At 40.7% G+C, this 17,158-nt stretch overlaps 1 protein-coding gene across 1 annotated transcript in view; it reads right to left on the reverse strand.

Annotated features, from left to right (window-relative positions):
- Nucleotides 1-236: 236 nt before the first annotated feature.
- SLC7A11 (solute carrier family 7 member 11) overlaps nt 237-17,158 on the reverse strand; it is a 61,578-nt gene continuing 44,656 nt past the window's right edge. The window contains exons 7-12 of the mRNA XM_052815545.1: nt 14,470-14,593; nt 13,181-13,284; nt 12,586-12,682; nt 9,422-9,571; nt 7,540-7,717; nt 237-2,436 (exon numbers count right to left, since the gene is read on the reverse strand). Coding sequence (XP_052671505.1) covers nt 2,369-2,436; nt 7,540-7,717; nt 9,422-9,571; nt 12,586-12,682; nt 13,181-13,284; nt 14,470-14,593 — 721 coding nt within the window. The 3' untranslated portion in view covers nt 237-2,368. The remainder of the gene's footprint in view (nt 2,437-7,539; nt 7,718-9,421; nt 9,572-12,585; nt 12,683-13,180; nt 13,285-14,469; nt 14,594-17,158) is intronic.

The following is a 17,158-nucleotide window of genomic DNA, read 5'->3' on the forward strand; positions in this document are numbered from 1 at the left end:
CTAAAATTAGAATCCCCATGTATTTTCAAAAAAAAAAAAAAAAGGTTTTGATTTTGCAGGTAATTTTTTTCTTCCTAAAATATACAACTTCACAATCAAAGAGTCATAGGATTTCCCTTGGGACAAATTAACCCCTTACATTAAATAAGCTTAGTAAAATGTGGTCATTGAATCAGGCTTCAGAAACATTTCTAAACTTTATAGTCCACGACAGGAAAATAAAGCAACGTTCAATTATATTTACAGAGCCCATTTATTTGTACAAGTTAACACTGCGCACATTTAAACTTTCAAGTAATGTGGCACAATAGGAGTGAATACATGGAATGAAACAGTTGGTGCTGAAAACCTGGCATCCACACTATCAACGTTCAGGAGGTTTTGCTTTGGACTAGCTCTGGTGGGATCCCACGCACTCAGCATCCATTAGTGGAGTATGTTACGTGCTCTCCTGGAGGGCATCAGGCAGTTTATTTTTATCAGAGAGAAATGCAGTTTGTGTACTCTGAAGACGCTCCACAATGACACAGGCCAAACCCTGGTGACCTGGGATGGCAGGAGATGGCCCCAAAAGTAGAATTCTGACCCAAATGTAAATAGTAATTAAACACATGCACTGTCAACATAAAAATCTCTCTCAAAATGTTTGCCTAAGTTTCAAATAATACTTTAAGTTAATGTAAAAAGAAAAAATTTAAAGAAAAAATTGTTTGCAAAATGTTTTCGGTGTCTTAAATTACTGCTCTTCTACATAATTAGTTACTCCCATTTCCCTACTTCTATGAAATTCCACCAGAGAAATACAAGAAAGAAAAACATGTATAAATTTAAGACATTTTACTGTACACCCTTAAAATGGTAGATATTCTGGATATATACAACACATATACAACACACAGTCTCCCTTTACTGTAGTGGTCTGGCTACTAGTTGTGCTTTTCTCCCAATTTAGGAAGTTTAATGTTGCTTAGTTCCATAAAAGTTTTCATGAAACATATGACTTGCTGATAGCAAACAGCTCAAAAAGTAGTGCATTCAATATTTAAGCATTATATTCTTAACAGAGTGATAACAAACCTTAATCTTAAGGTTGAGTAGTCTTCGACTAACAATATAAAACTGAATTTCTAAGCATTAAAAAATTTCTTTATCTACAACTATCTTAAAAAAAGGGCAAAACTTCAGCTCATATTTGAGCCAAATCTCAGCTCAAACATCATTCTGAAGATGAATTGCATTTGATTTTATCAGTTTTGATGGCCTTTCTCTGTTTCTGCTGAGATACAACCATGAAGATAACGACATTGGCAGAGCACCTCTTCCTTGGTGTCTCAAGGCCCAGTTAATTGGAGTATGCTTGAATGAAAAGCCCACAGATTAGGCGCATACCCTACTCCAATCAACAAATCTGTTGTAGCTTGCCTTATACCTTATTCAAAAAAAGGTATTGTATTTATTGCCATGTCTATACAGTATTCCCACCAGTGACTATTACTCATTTCTGTCCACCAACAATGATATAAAACTTTAAAATCAGGTTTCCCTGACTGATAGCTGCAGGTCCATATGCTTCAATAGAGAAAATATTAATACAGCAACGGAGGTCGCATTCAAATGTTTTGACTCATTTGAAGATGATTACTCAGTTGCTGTATTTCCTATACATATGTAGACAAAGAAACATTGGTAAAAACAGCAATCATTTCCAGACTGGTAGAAACTTTAACAGGTATGAAATTACTGCCCCCAGGCTAAAATCTTCCTACCCCACTGGCAGAAATATTAATTCTCAGAAGATGCTCCCATCAGCTATAGTATAAAAACTCTGGAATGAAGAAACTGCTGTGCTTCTGCATCAGTGTGCTGGTGCTCCCAGTGAGGCAAAAGAAGTCACATCGGGCTGCCAAATGGAGTGACGGGAAAAACATTAGTAAGTGAAACTCAGCAGAGCTTTATCTCGCCCTTTCTGGTGAGAGTTGGGTTCTTCAGGGACAGCAAGCAGGATACATTCTTCACAGTACACCTGACTATTACTTACACATTGCTTAAACCTATTTTCAGTGACAATGCAACCAAAATCCTAGTTTAACGAACCTACGGTTTGTTAAAATATGACACTGTAACAAAAGAAATAGTGAAGAGATGAGTTCCCTCATAGCACGAGTTCTTGCTTTCTACATATAAAAGAACCACATTAAAATAAAATTTGCAACATCATAAAATACAGTTCTGGTAACTGACTTGCTCGGTATCCATCTCAGCTGTGACTTGTTCCTCCAGTTTGCAGAATGTTAGGTAGAGGGAGAAATGTCCCTACCCTCTTCCTCAGGTTGAAATGAAACACCAAGCCAAAAGCTGTACACGAAGATCATGATTTCTGGTCTTCCTCTGATGGGACAACTTCCAAGAGGATTTGCAATGTTACAGTTACCCTGTCTGCAAAGATAAAAGCATACACATGGGAAATTTTGGTGGGGATGGAGAAGGCAGAAGCAGCCAGGAAAATTATTTTAGCTGCTATACAGCCTACTTGCACATACAGTTCACAGTGGTCTTATATACCAGATGCATATATCATTTAAATGTCTGATTCAATTTTTTTTTTCTTTTTTACTATGTTTTCTTTGCCTCTGATCCAAGGCTATGCATATTAAATAATAACGGAAGGGTATGGACATATAAACTTGTTCAATAAAGGTCTGCATGCATTTAAAGGCTATCTTAAAGCAGGACTACTCTGCACAACTGCTTAGTTTCAACAAAGTTGCAATGTTGAAATAAAAGTCTGAAAGGGTTCAAACAAGTTAATTCAGCTGTGCCAAGATCTGCCTAAGCAAAAAAAAGAAAAAAAAAAATAAAATAAAAGGAAACAATGATTACAAAGCTTCACAGGTCTAAGAATGTCACACATCCAAAGCAGCTTCACGCTGTCTTTTTGTTTCTCTGGACATTTATTTCCTTCTGGTGTTTTTGGTGGTTTTCTTTTTAGGGTACCGATTCATAAATAAATGTAGAATAGTAAAAGAGCATTCTCTTACCATTCCTTTCACTTGCCACTTTTTTTTTAGTAACCCATTTTAAACAAGTGGAAGGTGTTGTAAGAGAAAGTTCTGATTTTCCTTGTCTAGCATGACATGTCGGCATTTACACCAGTGTAAAGCAAGGAGGGTAAAACAGTGCAACTCACAGAAGATACAAAATGAAACTACTTTCCTGCTCTCCTAAGGCAGACTCTACCATCTTTTGCTCTTCTCTCTGGAGGTCACCGGTTCAGTGCAAAGCCAGGTTACCCTTACACTATAAACTGATCGGGTCAGAGAGGCTGAGACTCAACAGGGACTGCATTTTCCTCCCACCTCCCTCCCCTACCTGCAGCGGGGACTTCGGAGCTGGGCTAAGCATGGCCGGGGTGAAGGGCAGGAGGAAAGCCAGCAGCAGAAAGCCAGCACAGCTTCGCCCCTGCCATCCCACCCCTTCCAGGTTTGAGGCTGAGCAAATGAAGAAGAAATAAAACAGACATTCTGTCAAGCTGAGCTATGGTGTAACAGCTCTTGGAAAAGGGCACAGCAGCAGAGGGAAAGCCTGGGCATTTCGAGAGCTGGCTGTGATTTTAATATCCTGTTCGACAAACCCGACAGAGACACCTGCAGCAAGACCTTGCCCTCGCTGTGGCAGGAGACAGCTGCCACTCTTCCATTTCCACAGGGTAGTTTGGCTCTGCGCTGGGATGAAGCCACGGAGGAGCAATCAGACAACTTGGGGGGGGCTGGGGTTCTTGCTTGGGTTTTTTTGGTTGCAATAGACTCAGGATAAGAGAGTGTAAGGAGTATTTTCCCCAAAAAAATGTTCCAATCTGTCTCCCGTCAGCATCTCTATATTGTCTGCTTTGAGCAGTACCTGGAGTTACAGGACTAGCTTCACATTCGTAACAAGATAACATACCATGACAGTAAAGACAACTTACTCCCCCCCACCCCCGCCCTGCAACTTTAAACCCTAATTTTCCCTTTCAAGAGGAGAATTCGCCCAAAATAGGTCCCAGGGGACAAGCTTTATAAAAAACCCAGACCTGGTATCTACACAAGCACCACATAAAGCTTGGGTGAGGAAAGAAAGCAGTAACTTGCTGCATATGAGCAAGACTGGACACAAAATCTGTGACAGCAAAATGCTGAGATGATTTCCTGCGGATCCCAACACCACAGACTCAACAAAGAGAAGCAAACTGAGAGTATAACACTATGTCCTGAGTGAGCAAGTATCATCCTCTCGTGTTTGTAAATAACCCTGAAAAAGACATACTGTTATAGAAACAGATCTCTTTTCCAGCGTGGGCTCAGGCTATGAAGAAAGCAGGATTCGACTTCTAAGTTCCTCGCAATTCAATCCACTGTAAAGAAATAGATGTTTTAAATCTGAGTCTAAGGTTGGGGTTTTGACTGAGGAAGTCCAAATAGGAGCATTCTCATGCTGGTGCCCCATCATTTTACACATTGATCTTCTTCGTAGGATTTGCTAGGCTTGATTTTTTTTCATTTTCACATTAGTTCTACAAAAAGCAAGAAAGCGGAGGTCAAATGAAGCCTGTACTAGCTGGAAATTATTTGTCCCAGCACATCTGGTGCTACAGCAAAATTTTGTTGGAAAAGGAGAGAACAAAATATTATTCTCACTGCAAAATACCACCCAGACCCTATTAACCTCACGAACTGTGAAGTTGCCTTTTGTTCAATACAGTAATTTGGTAAGGAGAATGGGCAATGTAAATGCCATTAAGGTCAGTCAAAATGTGCAAAGCAAAGACATTCAACCTTGGAGAGGATTTCTTGGGTAATCCATTCGAGTGCTCTGCTACTGTAACCAGCCTGAAACCCCCTTCATAAATGTACTCATCTCCAGGCTGGGTCTTTTATCCCACTACTCATTCTGGCTGTTCAACATCCCTCTTCTCTGATCTTTACAAAACCTATTCTGAATATCCAGTCTAATCTCATATGGGACTGGTCTGTACCCATGTGGTTTTGCACCGGTGCTGTCCTTTACTTAAATAGCCCGTGTTCCACATAGGGTTTCCAAGCAGCGGTCATCTCTCATCTCCAAAGCACGTCTGGGTAGCTGAACAAGTCAAGTTCCCCAACAAGGTGACTTTGCAAATGGGTCGAGAGAGCCCCACACCACCCTGGTCGTGCACTGAGCTGCGCAGATGAAGCAGCTTGGGAACAGCCTTGTTAGCATGGTGCTACGTTCAGACCAACGGGCTTTGACTCGCCCGTGGTACTACACAAAATGCTTTGTCAAAGTCTAAGTAGATTGGATCTATCACATTCTCCTTTGTCTAGAAAAATCAGTTATCTTCTCAAAGAAAGTTACCCAGTTAAGCTGGCAAAAATCTACCTTTTAAACGACAATCCTATTTTTTCCTGTTGTCCTTTACCTCATGTCTGGAATTACTCTTTCATGCCTATGTACATCTAACGCATATTGTTTCAAGCTTGCAGCTGCCCAATGACTTGACTTTTCTGTATCTCACAGAGGTACCTTAAGTGAATTTATCCTCATTCAATACCTTTGCAAAAAATGCTCTCAGGCTATACAATGGAGCTCCCTTAACACTGAAAAAATAATGCCAGTTTAATGATTCTACACAGAAGGTTTATTGCTTCTTCCAATGAAAAAAAAAAAAATCTTTTTATTTAACAAGTAAATCTCCACTCTGCTCCACCCCAAAACTGTCAAAGCATCAGTTTTCCATCATTACTGTTGTTATTTTGGGAATAATAATTGCAAAGCAAACAAGCTGTTTCACCCACTGACTGGCACCTGCTGCTTTCCCCTCTGAGCCACTACCCTGTGTCCATCCATAGGTATTATTACACAGGCACCAGGCCTTCTTTCTAGGAGGAGAATTTTGTGTTATCTGAAAAGCTAGAAGAATCACCTTCATTGTCACAGCTGGCAGAAAAAGCTTCACATCTACCCAGTCTACCTTAAAGAGAATATTTTTTCTCTCACCCAAGCAATGTAGTTCAACACTGGCATCCTGTGGCCAGAGATTCAAGTAACTGTATTCCAAAACCTCTGAGACTTCACAGAAAATGCCAAAAATCTCCTGGGTTTCATAAGGGAAAATTTCCTAGTCCCTAAATGTCAAGGCTGAGAAATTATAAACAGACAAAAAAACAACTATTTAATAGAATGTGCTTTTGCATACAACTGTTTTCATTTGCACTGGAGCTTTCTACCCATTCCCAGGACATTGCAAGTAATTTGTAACTTCATGGATATAAAATTAAGATGACCAGAGTGTGCTAGCCTTAAACTAACATCTTTTTCTGTAAATACTTTCTGCCCTATTGTCTATGGACTTCCCAGCATGAATTGAGAGGGAAACTCATAGATCCTACAACAGATAGGTCATAACCATGTAACATATATTTATATAGAGAAAATAAACATAAAAGATGATAGTATAACAAAATACATATAAAACCCCCATTCTTTTATTGTGAGCAGCTCATTTTAAATCATCCCTTAAGACTGAAGCACAGAAGCCAATATGCATTTTTGATTTGGCACCTATACCAATAAACTATTTTTAGTTGAAAACTTTCATGGGTTGAGTTTTTCTTTTGCAGCAGAAGAGATTTTCTTTCAGATTTGTTTAGTAAATTACCCATCATTCCTCAAATATTTTGCCTATATTCTTGTTTCGTTTTGAAAACTACTTCCATTTTGGAAACTTAGCAAGCTGAGTAACAAAAAAGAGAAGAATGGGGAGCTGTAATAAATGATACTGACTTCTTTCTAATTGAAATGCTCCAAATAACCCTTCTCCAACACATCAGAACTTCCACAAATGCTTTCAGAAACTTTCAGAAATGGTATAAAAATGATTCCCAGTGTATTTCAGGTGTGAAATACTACAGCCAAGTCACGCAGAAGTCGTTTGTCATGAAGCACAGAAACAATTTCCTCAGAGGTATGTCAGGCACAGTATATTTTGCTATCATTTTGTCGGGAGCCACCGCTAAGGACAATATCCCCACACCAAGCCTGCCTGATCCTGTCCCATTCCAAATACTCCTCAGTGGTCCATAGACGCATCGTCTCAGCAGGGAGCACCAAACCCATTCTGTCATCACAACTGTGATGTTTAGGTTTCCAAACTGATTCTCCTAGGAGTGTTAATACTCGTGTCTATTAGCGTAGGCCAATGGCCAGGACTTGGAGGTGGGTGATTTAAAAGGAATCAGATGTTTGTAGGGGAGGGAGAGGAGAAGGGAAGAGGAGGAGAGGCATCCAGTCATTTAAAATCAATCACTAGCTGAAGAATAGGCTTGCTGTAAATGTATCTCCTTAGTTAGTGGACATTGATTGTAGCCGGCAGAGCGATGCTATAGCATGTACCAGAAGGAAACTTGCATTGTCATCCCCAGCTCGGAGCAGCTGAGAGGATCAACTGGAAGGATTTCACAACATGAGGAGCCCTGAGAAATCCCCAGAGTTTGCACAAAGGAGAGAAGTCCCAACGGGACTTACCTAGGAGCTTTCTGAACCACTTTGGCTTCTTGTCCCATACAATAAAGAGGTAGTAAGCAGGAACTCCAGTCAGGGTTATTGCAAATCCAATCCCTGTATTCACTGGATCAGAGTAAAGTGACAGTGCAACCATGAAGAGGCAGGTGAAGGAAAACAATGCTGGAATAAATAGAGGCACCTGAAACATAACCACACAAAGAACCATTACTTTACATTGACCTTGTTACTGAATGACTATGGCATTTAATTTTCCATGAAACGCAAATTGGATAAAACCCAGCAGTACAGGATAGTTCTGGAGAAATATAGGTATCTAGAACATGCACACAAAATGTCAGTGACTGGAGAAACCAAGCTACGCAGAGTGCTATGCAATGAGTACCAGAGAATTCTTTTAATTACACACTAAAACACTACAGTTTTACATCCTCTAAAACGTAAGGGCTGTAAATAAGTTACATTGTGGAAGTCCTTTCTCTAATCCCCCAGCAGATAAGTAAGCTGCACTAACCGCAGTAAAGATTTCCTCTTTGATAATTACCCATTAGAAAACATTTTAAAACACAACCAGGAGCTCAAGTCACCTTTTAAAACTATTAAGAACATATTGATTTTCTTCCTAAGGTAAAAATCAAAATCTAGCAGGAAGAGAGCAAATTAAACACCAATTTGACTAGTGATAAAGATATTTGATAGCATTATGCAACTGATAGCTGTTGAAAAAGCACTTTCTGACTGTATGACTAACAGCATTATTAGTGTCACTGTTGAAAGTACAAAAAATAACAATATCAAATTAATTCTCTCCATTTTCAAGAACACCACTACAATCACTATGTTAGCACCTCTCTGAAGGAAACGCCTACAGGCATGGCTTGTGAGTTGTTTGGTGTAACGGAGAATTGGAGAATTCCTTGGAGTTTATTCTCTTCTTTTCATGCCTTGAAGCATTACTGTTCCTCTTTTGTGCACTGTCAAAGCTTTTTTTTTAAATCAAAACAAAATAGGTTGTGCTGTTGACCTTCGTATTTACAGATACACCTACAAGAATGCAACAGCACACATTCTTAGTTCTTCATAAAATAGCCTTCTTGGCAATATATAAATAGGGATAGATTCCTCCATTTTTTTCATGATGGACGTTATCTTTCTGGATACACAACGGGACAACTTTGTAAGATGTTACTTAAAATAAGCAAGAAGAATGGCAGAACCAAGGCCAAAACAGCTACTGTTCAATAGGCCAGGCTATTAGCATTTTCTTTCTGGGTTCACAATAACTGTGTCTACAAATCCATTGCAAGCCCCAGATATCATAATAAGAGCACTAACAACTTACTTGCACATAAAACTGGTGTATTTGATGTTGGATAAGCAATGAAATAAATGCTTAATATTATGCTTATGCTTGACATGAATTCTGGTGGCAAAATTATTCAGGCCTTATCAAAGGAGACATTAAATAGATGACTGGCTGAAAATCAGGTTGGCGCATGTAACCCCAATATTTGCAGTCTGAACCCTATGTGACTGACTACACAGGACTAGACATATTTTCACACAGCTTGCATCACACTGCCTCAATGCGACAGACAGGCAAAACTGAGCAAACACCTTCACTTTGGCACAGCAGCTTCAGTTGCTGCCCCCCAAGCACCAGGGAATAGGCAAGAATTATCTTTCAGCGGGGAACGCAGCTGGAGTAGCGCTGGGGAGCTTGCAGGAAAACACTCGGAGTGCAAAAGACTATTTTCTATTAACCCTGTTTTTCTCAAAAAAAGAGGCTAGCTTTCTATGTCCGAAAATGCTCCTTTTACTGTCTGACTACAGAATACATAGGAGGGAGAAGGATTCATGTAAAACAGTAGAAAGCGGAGGTTACCTTGAAAGGACGAGGCATATCAGGACGTTTATATCTGAGATAAATCAACCCAGCAACTACTAGTCCAATAAAAAGCCACCTGGCAAAACTGAGGAAATTCAGGAGGCTGTAGAGATCCCCGTTGAATAACATTATCATTGTGAGAGGATGCTGCAAAAGAAATTCAGAGCATAAGAGGGATTTAGTGGATTGATCTCTATTATTTTACAGCAGGGATGTCAAATTTTTCCATGGGGACAAACAGCACAGCCTTTTGGAGGGACACCTGAGGGCCACAGACTTCAGGCCTGCCTTTGTCATGCAATCAGGTGTGTGATCGATACCTAGCTGCCCCGAGATCACGTTTGATCAATATATATCTGTCCCGCACAGCCACATGTGATCAATACATATCTGTCCCCTGTGACCCAGACAAATACACAAGCACACAGCCCACTGCGTCACCAAAATGCTTGAGCATCCTGGGCACCATTCTCACAGGACCGGACAAATACCTTAGCCCACTGCAGTTTTACTCGCTCGTCACTGATGCAAATGATAAGAGCAGTTACATTTTGGTCACATGTGATCATATGAAAGCAGAGGTTTGTAGGTGTCTTGTGGAAGGAAGAAGAAGTCTTGCAGTCCCCCAGGCTGCGACAGGAGAACTCAGCAAAGAGGGCATGGTAAGAAGTAGCTACACCCCACGGGGTGCCAGCTGGGCACACCAGGTCACCACCAGCTTGTATTTGCAGTATGCCTTTCAGGCTTGCAGGGTGTAGACTTATTGCACATCACAAGTGCAAACATTTCAAAGCAGAGACACGCATTTAGCTGTCACTCAGGTGGCTACTGAACAGCGAGAAGGAGAGGGGACACTGGAATAAATACATTTCCTCATTAAAAAGCTGTTCCGAGACACAAGGCTTCTGTGAGGCAGGCAAAAGCTTATGTATAAATTAGTGTCGCACCTTGGGTTAGATGATTGGTGTAGGCTATAGGGATCTATTTCAGGGTAATCTCTGGACAAAAGCAGAATATTTGTAGCTTGGATCAACTCTGCGGGGTAGTTTGCACTTCCTGCATGAGACACTCTATGCCTGCAATGACACGGTCCTTGCATTCAGGGATGAAGGAATGAGTCAACTTCACTGTAGCCCTTATTGTTCAGCAAGAGGAAGGATACTGGCAGCGACAGCCTCTCTAGGTTTATAACGAGGCAACAGGTCAAATCAGCTGCAGATGCAGTAAAATGCTGGGCTAAATCTTTATGTAAGGAAAACTAACTTGTATTAGTTATCTAGACTCACAGCCTCTCTTTCTCTCTCTCTCTTTCTCTCTTTTTTTTTTTTTTAAAGCAGTGAAGACAGCATGGATTTGAACCAGCACAATCAATATTTCAAATATGGGTCTCTGGCTCCCAACCTCTAATGACTTACAAAGTGCTTGGTTCTTTACACACGGATATTAAGCAAACTTCTTATCTGTAAAGGTCAAAGGAAATTTTATCACTGAATTATATTGGGCAAGATTTCTTCTATATAGACTCAGCCCCTAAAAGTTTAAAGTCCCAGTTATGTTATAAGCATGATAATGCAACAAAGGGCCACGGACAGTGAAGGAGAGCTATCAAGAAAAAAAAAAAAAAAGTAGTTTTACAATCAGACTGCATGATTTCTTGGAGCTGCTACACACACATCTATCAAATACAGGGACATACATACATAAACAGATTTCTTAATTCCTAAAAATGCTTTTTTATTTAACAGTCCTCAAACACTGAACATGTTCATTTTCTCAGTTTCTCCTCAAGAGCTCTTTCCTTTTTTACAGCATGTAGACCTTGGCTGGAAAAATAAAATAGGAAAATGCTAAAATGCAGACTATCGATGCAGAATATATCCTGTACCTACTCTAGTTGCAATAAGGTAAGAAAAAAAATTACAATCTCTGAAGGAAAGCCATCTTCATATGAGAAACTGAGTTTTTCAACGGAAATCAATGCACTGGTGTAACAGGACCAGATGCAATAGCAGAAAAAGTCATTCAGAAAAAAATAATATGTTAATACATTTTATGCATTTCATTCCACAGAAAACAGTCAAAGCAATTTGCCCAAAAGGTATGACTACTTCAGCCCAAAGAAATAAAATGCAAAGTAAATGCTTATATAAAATGAATTCCATTAAAACTTTTCATCATAATCACATTGCCTAATTTTCAAAATTTGGAAGCCTACGGTTGTACATGCACATATGCAATTCAACATTTCAGCTGGCACTTCAGAAGTGAGCTTATAGGCATCTATAGCAAAAACTGATTTAAATTCCAGTATAAGCATCTGATCTTACTAGCGTACGCTCATAGATGCACACGCGTCTTCTGCTGTGGCTAGAACTCCCCACAGACACAGAGGTCTGTCCGGATACATTACAGTCATTGGTCCCAAAAGAGGGGTTGAACACCCATGGTTATGAAGACTGCAAGTGGAAATCTTCTTGGCACTATGCAAACTGAGGTTTGAGGTCAGTTTTTTGACACTTTGTCCTAACATTTTACCATACAAATTAGTCTGCAATGCAAACACATGGCCAACATTTAGCTCTGCTGCTATTTTAGAAGTCAGTAATAGGATTTCCACTATAATACTGGTGTTTTTCCTTAGACAATTCACAGACTATTGCCCAGGCACACGTTCTCTCATTTTTTAATCACCGCTACACGGCACTTCTGAGGGTTCCCCTTCCATTATCTTACTGCATAATTGTTTGCATTTTTCACTATAAGGTGGTATAACGAGCCTTTAGGGTGCTCCCAGATGCTGGTGTTTAGCTGCACTTCCAGTGAAATGAATCCCTTTTTTGTTTGTTTGTTTAACTGGAATTTGTTTCTCTGAAAGGGAACTAGCTCATCACCAGCAGGTCCTTAGAAATAAAGGGCAATAAGACGTGAATTAGGTTGCAGCGATAGGCAGTCAAGTGCTACCGACAAGATAGCAAGGAGGAGATGATAGAATAAGAACAACTCCCAAATCTCATTCCTCTCTTTGCTGTCCTCTGCCCTGCCCAAAGCCCACGTACACATTAATAAATGAGACTCAAGCAGTGCCCAAATTCTGTTCGAATCCTCCAGAGCAAGCCTGTAATATGAATTCTTGTGCAGGAACATTTGTTTGTATGATTTACCAAAACAATGACAGCTGGCAGAGGAGTGTGCTTGCGGACATGAATCATGGAGAGAATTTCCGGAAGGTGACCCTCGCGGGATGCAACGAAGAACATCCTGGTGGGAAATAAATGTGGACAGACTTTAAATGTGCTCATTACTGTGACTAGGCAAAGCGGCTCATGAAAGTCACAGAGCACAGCAGCACTTCTTACGCTTGTTTGAGGTATTCTGAATGAACAGACTAGCAGGAGAAGCCCATATGCAGAAATCAAAGTCATCTCTGAAGGTGTCCCCTCCTTACCTTACACTATGATTGCTATTTGGTATTAGTTAATATTTTCCCTCCGATTTCCCTCCTTCACATGAAACGAAGCAGCCATTAATTAAGTGCTATGCTCAGAGGGATGCATTTCCAAATCATTCAAAGGGTTTTAAAAATAAGGTACTAAACTCAACAGGAACAAAGTGAGAAAATGCCCCACACCTGGTAAACATTACAGTCATTTTTCATTTCCTGCTAAGGGAATGAATCCTACTCTCCCTTCCCCTTGCTTCCTTACCTTTGGTGTGTATCCCATGCCCTTCACCCCCAGTAATATTAGCAATGCTCACCTGGAGACTGCAAAAATGCCACCATTCATAGATCCAAAGCAGGAGAGAGCAACAAATACGGGTACAGCTAAAGAAAAGTTCCCCATTAGTCGTTCCGCAAAGGTCTGTTAGAGGAGAGAGAAACATACACTGATTTTTCATAAAACGTGAAAGTAATTTTAGTCTATTAACAAATTCTTAATAAGTATGGTAAGTTTTATTTATACCCCTTTTCTGCATCCCTCAGTGAAAGTTGTGCTGTGCATTTGTTACCTCTTATTTTGTGACACCGTGGCTACTGCAGATGAGGTCTCCCACCCTTACTCCTGACTGCGCATGGAAGATCACCAGTTGAGGCAATGCTGTGGAGGTGGAATCAGGCCCTGATTTATGTGTAGTTTAGACCGTTATGACTCCAAAAAAGAAGACCCATTCTGAAAGGATCGAGGTCTGATCTGTATACCTAATATTTTTTTCCTACAGCCTTCATTTTACTTAGCTGATGCTACCCAGTGCTATGGTCCATCCATTCACGCTTTGTTGTTCTAGGTTACCAGAAGAGCCTTAATTGGAGTTTGGGGCACCACAGGAGACATGCACAATTTTCTTTCAGGTTTGCAAAATGTTTTGTTTCTAAATCTCCATGAGCTACAGAATTTGGTCATTTTTAAATGCCATGTCAATTGAAGTAGCCACAGCAGTGTCACTACTGGAAAATAAGTGGAAACTTTTATTTCCTCATTGCGAGTCAGATACCATAAATATAAAAATCAGTGTCATCACCACAATTCAGCAAGAACAATCAAAGCAGTATTTCCAAACCAGGTTGCCTTGCAACTCCTTCCCAAGTGAACTCCAGTATTCACAGCAACCCCCTTCCTAAGTACTCGGGACTCACGTTGTGCAGAGACAGCGTTACCGCTTCTTGCTACTAAAAATAGTTCAGAGCTCCCACTTCCACAAATATCTGTATTTCCTGCTTCCCAGGAGTTCAGCCTACAATTTAGCACAGAATTTTTCAAGCATGTACTTGGCTATAAAAATTAAGTCCTATTGACTTCGTTATATCAGGTAAATAAATACGGTCTAACATTACATTACAAATGCTATCGATGGCCTTAAGTGCAATCCCACTCATCAGTCAAAAATCAGACTAATTTCACTGGAATGCTAATATGTGGTGTAAAAGAGGAGCCATAGAAAAGCCTGATTGGACGTGTCCCCCCGATTTTTTCCCCTGGAAATAAGAATATATCAACAAACACAACTGCAGCAGGGACATAGCTTTGTATTTTTCTTCTGTAACTTACCACTGCTACAGCTTTTGAAAGCAGCAATTCCCCAGCACTGATTGTAGTGAAATAAGCCACGTTTGTTAACACATAGCCAACTGTGACGATAATCATTGAAATGCATATTGCGAGGGGTATGTTTCTGAAATACACAAGGTAGCTCATTATTTTGCAATCTGGTTGCTATTCCCTGAACATGAAACAAATAACATGAGAAGAAGCCACTAATGACGGTGAATGCACATTCGGTGATTCCGAAATATCATAATTAGAAACTACCAGTAAAAAATAACACACCTAAACAAAACCATCTAGACAAAGCAAATAGGTTTATAATGGAGAGGTGAGAAACCATTTGAGGGAGGAGTCCTTTGGGGACACCAAGAGGCTGTGGTCCCCATGTTTCCCATACAAGAAGCATGGCCCATTTGAGCTGCCTACCCATACTGACTTTCCAGCTGAGCCCAATAGGAAGGCAGCAGGTATCAGTGCTTGAACCAGCAATAAGGCAGGTGACAGATGCAGGTGATCCAGCTCTGTACCAGGAGAGCAATCACAGTGGCATCTCCAGCATACCTACTGGCACTCAATGCCTGCCCACCTGGAGGTGGTTCAACATCTTCCCCTGGATGCCAAACCATCTAGCATGTGAAATTCTGTCCTCTCCTCCTCTGTGCAATTCTTCGCTCACACACCTTACCACGTCCCAGTTACCTCCCTCTCTATTCAGGGATACATGAGGGCAGAATATGACACAGAACTAGGAACAGCACAAATTTGTACTGTTAGCACAGCACAAATAGTACTGAACAGTACAACCCCCCTGACATCTTAGCTAAAAGACAGAACAGTAACACACAAGTAAATAATAACACCAAACTTTTATATAGCATGTCCTCCAGGTCAGCAAAGCAGAAAAGCAGAATTATTTCTATTTTAAAGAGGAACAGAGGCACAGTGAATTCATCCGAAGCCACACTGCAGGCGAATGTTTGAGTTAGGAACAAAACCCAGATGCTTCAAGTGTTACTCTAGTCTCTTTCCACTTGATATCATTGCTAGATATCACTGATACCTGCATCGCACCAAGAACAGACTCAGAGCTGAAACAAATGTTTGGTCCTTTAATTCCAAGGCTGAGAGTTGAGGTTGGAAAGATGCAGTATGTGCACTCCCTCTGAGGAGAGCTCAGAGCTCCTGCTGCACGGCCGGTTCCCTCCAGCTGTCTATGTTAAGATTGCTTTTGAAGAGATGGAGAGGTTGCCATATTTAGGGAACTTTGCTGTGAAGGTCACCCCATCAGGCAGGAAGAAGGAGAGACAGAACGAGGAATTTTAGTGTCCCAGAAGAGGCCACAAGCACTGTCCTAAAGGATTATTGCAATTACCTCAAAGGAAAAGGTGTTTTGAAAACCAACACAAAGATCCACTATTTTCTGATATTTTTCTCAAAGCAACACAGCTGGGTCAGAATTTAAGGATCCTCTTCACTACCAGTACTTTTTGCTCAGAGAAATCCTTGACTTTTTTATACCTGTATAGAGCTGAAAAGACACGCTAAACAGAGACTAAATAAAGTGGGACAGTATCACTGTTGCATATCTTGCCCACCTTAGAAACCATGGTGTCAAATACTGTCATGAACCCAGACACACAGGTAGGTAAGAGGATCATGCCATATTGCAGCACCAAATCTGGGTAGACACAATGATACTGCATTAATCCACTGCTACCTCACACACACGGGCTCAGGTGAAGAAGCTGGAAGGAGGGGAGCCAGTCAGCTTGTAGGATGTGCTTGTTGATGGAGAAGACAACGGCAAGGACCAGAGCGAACAGCCCAGAATACAAGTGCTGTATTGCTGGAAAAACCACAAAGTTACTGACTCAAGAAATACCGCAGAACTGCGTGTTGATAATACGTCTAGAGCAAAAAAATGTTTTTGTAGGCCAGTTGCCAGATATTTTGCAACCAGTTTGGTTAAACTTCTTAACTAACCTGGGTCTAAATTGAATTCAATCTACTTAGCATCTAATTCAAGGTAGGGATACATGGTTTCAAAGCCTCTCAGAACAGAAATTTTAAACGTATCTTCTGCATCACAGATGAATCCAAGCTATTGGATAAATCAGCACTTACTCCAACCTTAAAAAAATGTTTCCAACCAAAAATAGCAAATTTGTACTATTCTAACAAATACCATTTGAATGACTGAAACCACATTGTTAAACTTAACAAACTAGCTTCATCCATTCTAACTCTTACCAAACACCTGCTTGCTGTATTAGCTTCTCATTTAAATCCCAGTCTAATTTCCTCTAAAACAAAATGGCAGTTCAAAACTAAGGGGGGGCGGGGGGAGAAATCATGCTTCCAAACATGACCGTTTCCTTAGCACCGTGGGTCCTGCCTTGTTATGCTGAAGAGTACTAACCCCCTTGGATCATAATACCAACAAGAAAAAAAAACAGCTCGGGAGAAGAATAAAACCCAAAAACCAAGCCAGAACTAGTCAGCAAGCACTTTTCATTAAAAAGCCCGCAGATCATAACTCACGCCTGGAGCAGCACAAGGGATGCTGTGACTTCTAAGCTCCTGAGTCCTCGTCTTCTGAGCGAAGCGAGCGCTCAGGTTGCACATCCTTTTGTCTCCTGGCAGAGGCAGGCCTTCAGATGGCTGCCGTACGTTCGCACACGGCTCCTCCGAG

The sequence above is a fragment of the Harpia harpyja genome, chromosome 2, assembly GCF_026419915.1.
Source record: "Harpia harpyja isolate bHarHar1 chromosome 2, bHarHar1 primary haplotype, whole genome shotgun sequence".
Lineage (NCBI taxonomy): Eukaryota > Metazoa > Chordata > Aves > Accipitriformes > Accipitridae > Harpia > Harpia harpyja.